Source organism: Vitis riparia, chromosome 16, assembly GCF_004353265.1.
Source record: "Vitis riparia cultivar Riparia Gloire de Montpellier isolate 1030 chromosome 16, EGFV_Vit.rip_1.0, whole genome shotgun sequence".
In the NCBI taxonomy this organism is placed as follows: Eukaryota; Viridiplantae; Streptophyta; class Magnoliopsida; order Vitales; family Vitaceae; genus Vitis; species Vitis riparia.
This window is the reverse complement of record NC_048446.1, coordinates 10,645,492-10,647,203: the sequence shown is the minus strand read 5'-3', so window position 1 is coordinate 10,647,203 and position 1,712 is coordinate 10,645,492. Positions and strand designations below refer to the sequence as shown.

The window sequence follows — 1,712 nt, the reverse complement described above, 5'->3', positions numbered from 1 at the left end:
GCCCTGCCTGTCGTCATCATATGAATCAATCTCTCAGGAGTGGTGGTAATCTCTACTTTGATCTGACTCAAGGCTCGAATCAAAGTATCTCTATGAGTGCTGGATGATGATAATAAACTCCAGATGGAAATGCGAGCCTGAGTGCTCTATAGCTGTCTCAAAACCTCATCATCCTCTCTCCTAACCTCCTCATGAGAGGCTGCACCCTCAAATGGTCTGACTACTGGTGGTGGTGGCTGAGCTATCCTCCCACTACAAGTCACAATCTATACCTCTCTCCCCTCTGAATCATCATTATCTAGCCATAAAGTGAATGGGATAAAAGCATCCTGACATCCGATAACTAAGGGTGTAGGATGAGTCAATTGGAACGGTGCCTCGTCCGAGATCGAACTAAATAGTGCAGGAGTCTGAGGGACCAATGAAACCCCATCAATCTCATAACTATCATGCAAAACAAATGACTTGGGAAATCCATCATCCCAACTCAACATGTGTATACTGTCATCCTCTACAAGGTCCATGTGATGAATATCTCCTGGAGATGGAGGCGCTGCGTGTGTGGAATGAGCAGGAAGAGGGTTCGTGGTTACACTTGGCTGCCCCAAGTTAACCGAACCCTGGTCTATCAAGTCCTGAATAGCATGTTTCAAAGCAGTGCAATGGTCCGTGTCATGCCCTGGTCCCTGATGGTAGGAACAATGTAAGTCCATCCTAAAGCGAGGTGGTATGGGCTGGGGTAAAGGCCCGGATGCTAATGGAGTCAATAATCCACCCTCTGTGAGCTTCTGAAAAGCTTGACTCAAAGGCATACCCAATTGAGCAAACTGACGTGGTGGCCTCTGCACATAAGTAGTGGTCTGCGGAGCTCGGGGTCGAGTATATGGGGTAGGAGGCCTCTCTGTGACGTGTGCAGCAAAAACAGGTTGTGAGACTAGATGCAGATAAGTAGGAGTCATAAGTCTGGAAGGAGCAGGCGGCCTATAATGCGCATAAGGTGAGAGTGGATAGTAGAACCCAGGAGTCTGCTCAACTGTCTGATAGCGTCTAGGAGGCCTCATCCCTGCTGAACTGATAGCACCAACATCTCCTGATCTCTGTCCTCCTAAAGGCTTCTTCCCCTTAGAGTCAGTAGGGGAAGACTCAGACCATAATTCTCTAGCAATGTCCTCCTCTATACCATGCAAAGCCTGTACCAAAGATCCAAAATCCGTATGAGTAAATCCCATCAAGTGTCTAGCGAATCTAGGTTGTAAGCTCCTCATGATCATGCTAATCTGATCTCTCTCTGAAGGATGATCTATAATCTGTGAAATCTTCTCCCTCCAGCAGGAGATAAATGAAGTAACTGACTCCTCCGGCCTCTGTCTCAAAGCCTCCAACTCTCTCCTCGAAACATCAATGACTGTGTTAAATGCAAACTGTCTCAAAAACTCCTGGGCTAAGTCATCCCAAGTCCTACGGCGTGATACATCCAATGAAGTGAACCAACGCTGTGCAGCACCGCTCAATGACATAGGGAAAAGCATAACCATCTGGGCCTCATCCAGTCTGTGGGCTCTCATAACAGTACTATAGAGTCTCAAATGGATGCAAGGGCATCCTATGCCTGTGTATCTCTCAATCTCAGGCATCCTGAACTTGGCCGGTAGACTGGCCACTGGTGCTTCATCAAAATCCTCCCAAGTAATAGCTCCCTCTGAAGTCCTCAT

The 1,712-nt window shown here is 47.5% G+C and overlaps 1 protein-coding gene across 1 annotated transcript; it reads right to left on the bottom strand.

The window, feature by feature from the left end:
- Positions 1-266: 266 nt before the first annotated feature.
- Positions 267-1,712, bottom strand: LOC117933245. The gene has a single exon (XM_034854629.1). The coding sequence runs from the start codon at positions 1,710-1,712 to the stop codon at positions 267-269; it is 1,446 nt and encodes a 481-aa protein (XP_034710520.1).

Bases quoted from the DNA above. Each gene is read 5' to 3' on its own strand.
- LOC117933245 (XM_034854629.1), bottom strand. From the start codon at position 1,712: ATGAGGACTTCAGAGGGAGCTATTACTTGGGAGGATTTTGATGAAGCA.